The 1,998-nt window shown below is 37.2% G+C and overlaps 1 protein-coding gene across 1 annotated transcript in view; it reads right to left on the reverse strand.

The window, feature by feature from the left end:
* Nucleotides 1–1,998, reverse strand: part of KDM5A (lysine (K)-specific demethylase 5A) — a 197,911-nt gene that overhangs the window by 143,885 nt on the left and 52,028 nt on the right. The window contains exon 14 of the mRNA XM_011967180.1: nucleotides 1,340–1,534. Coding sequence (XP_011822570.1) covers nucleotides 1,340–1,534 — 195 coding nt within the window. The remainder of the gene's footprint in view (nucleotides 1–1,339; nucleotides 1,535–1,998) is intronic.

Consider the following 1,998-nt stretch of genomic DNA (forward strand, 5'->3'; position numbering starts at 1 on the left):
AATTGCGGTACACCTATTCAATGGAAAACCAGTGTGCAATAAAAAGGAATAAAGTATTGGTACATGCAACAATATGGATGAGTCCCAAAGTAATTACGCTGAATGAAAGAAATCAGACATAAAAGGACAACTTGTATGGTTTGATTTGAATAAAATTCTCCAAAAAAATAAGCAAAGAAAGAATAGTGGTTTCTGGGGTTTGGGGCAAGAGGAGAAGGTGATGGTGCAGGATGGCCAGGTGTGGCGGCTCATGCCTGTAATCCCTAAGCTTCGGGAAGCCAAGGCAGGAGGACTGCTTGAAGCCAGGAGTTTGAGACCAGCCTAGGTAACAAAGCAAGGCTCCACCACTACAAAAAATTTAAAAAATTAGACGGACATGGTAACACGCACCTGCAGTCTCAACTACTCCAGAGGCTGAGGTGGGAAGATTGTTTGAGCCCAGGAGTTTGAGGCCGCAATGAGCTATGATTGTGCCACTGCACTCCAGCCTGGGCAACAGAGAGAGAACCCATCTTTCAAAAAGGTGGTACAGAGCAAGAAGGAAGAACCATATGAGGGCATGAAAAAACTTGTAGGGGTGATAGATATATTCATTATCTTGATTGTAGCAATGGTTTCATGGGTATATACACAGTCAAAACTTATCAAATTGTACACTTTAAACACATGTAGTTTATTACATCTCAATTATGCTTCAACAAAGTTATTTTAAAAACAGAGACAGAATATCAGGCAGAGAAGGAGGAGGGACATGATACAAAAACAGGAGGAAGCATGGTGTAAACCTAATGAAGCTAGCCAGCTATGCAGGAAATATTAGATAGAACAGGCCAAGATGATGCTAAAGATACACATTTTCTCATATATTAGCCAGTTCAATGTGATGATGCTTAGCTTATCCTAAGTATTTTAAATCCCAACCCTTGGTTATTCCATCCTTCCTATTCATCAAATTACTTAAAGGGGAGGGAAAAAGATTAATTCAAACTGACAGTCTGTAATTGCCAGAAACACAACTTATTCAACACAAAGCTCAGAAAAAAAAAGATTTAAATTTTATTTTTAAACAATTAACACCGTATGTAGAAGATTTAAAACGTAAATATATGCCTAAGAAATTCTGATAGGACTCGTTTTAAAAACCTAGATGATAAGATTCCTAAAACGTTTTTAATCTGGAGAAACCAGTATGTCAGTCATAAAAACATAAAATCTTCTCCAAATCAGTGATTTTTATGTTTAACTCCTAGGGAATCAGAGATGAAAATTCTATCTATAGGTTTATTTAGCATATCCCATAAGCAGTATCAAACATAGAAAATGTGCTCAGCAAACTCACCATCTGTACAACAGACTCTCTTAACCGTGTTTCTTCCTCAGTCATGAGAGTCAATTCTTTGCAGACCATGGCAGCCAGCCCCACATCTAAGCATTCTGGATCTGCTGCCATCTTGAAAATGAGTTCCTCATGTGAAAAGACACAATGGCGCCTTAGGCGTCGGTAATGATTCACACACTGACGTCCAATGGGCAACTGAGAAGGAGATTTCCAAATTAAATAACTCGCTTATAACATACCCCAGAACAGAACCACTACTTACCCTCCAGGTCCTCCCTTTTATTAGAAAGAAGACAGAATACCAAATCCATTTAAATATAAAGAGGCAATATTACATTAACTGTAAATATTAACCCTGTATGACCCAGCCAGAATTTCAAAGGCTTTCCCACAGAAAATTCCCATAATCTGAAATGCTAAATTTCTGGCCTAAACTGCTAATTTTCTATTTATTGTAAATCAAGGAGTTCTTTGGTATATAACTGAGGCAGCAAACTCTTTTAGACCAATTTAACATGAGCCTGCCCTTACAAGAAAAAGAAAAATACTGTAAAAGTAAATAATTAAATAAGTTCAAGCCAAAAAGGGTTAAGTGGAAATACTCAGGACTCAAATTTCCATAGAACAAAAAGAACAGATGTTATTAGACGAAAAAAAAA

The sequence above is a fragment of the Mandrillus leucophaeus genome, unplaced genomic scaffold, assembly GCF_000951045.1.
Source record: "Mandrillus leucophaeus isolate KB7577 unplaced genomic scaffold, Mleu.le_1.0 Scaffold79, whole genome shotgun sequence".
NCBI classification, from domain to species: Eukaryota; Metazoa; Chordata; class Mammalia; order Primates; family Cercopithecidae; genus Mandrillus; species Mandrillus leucophaeus.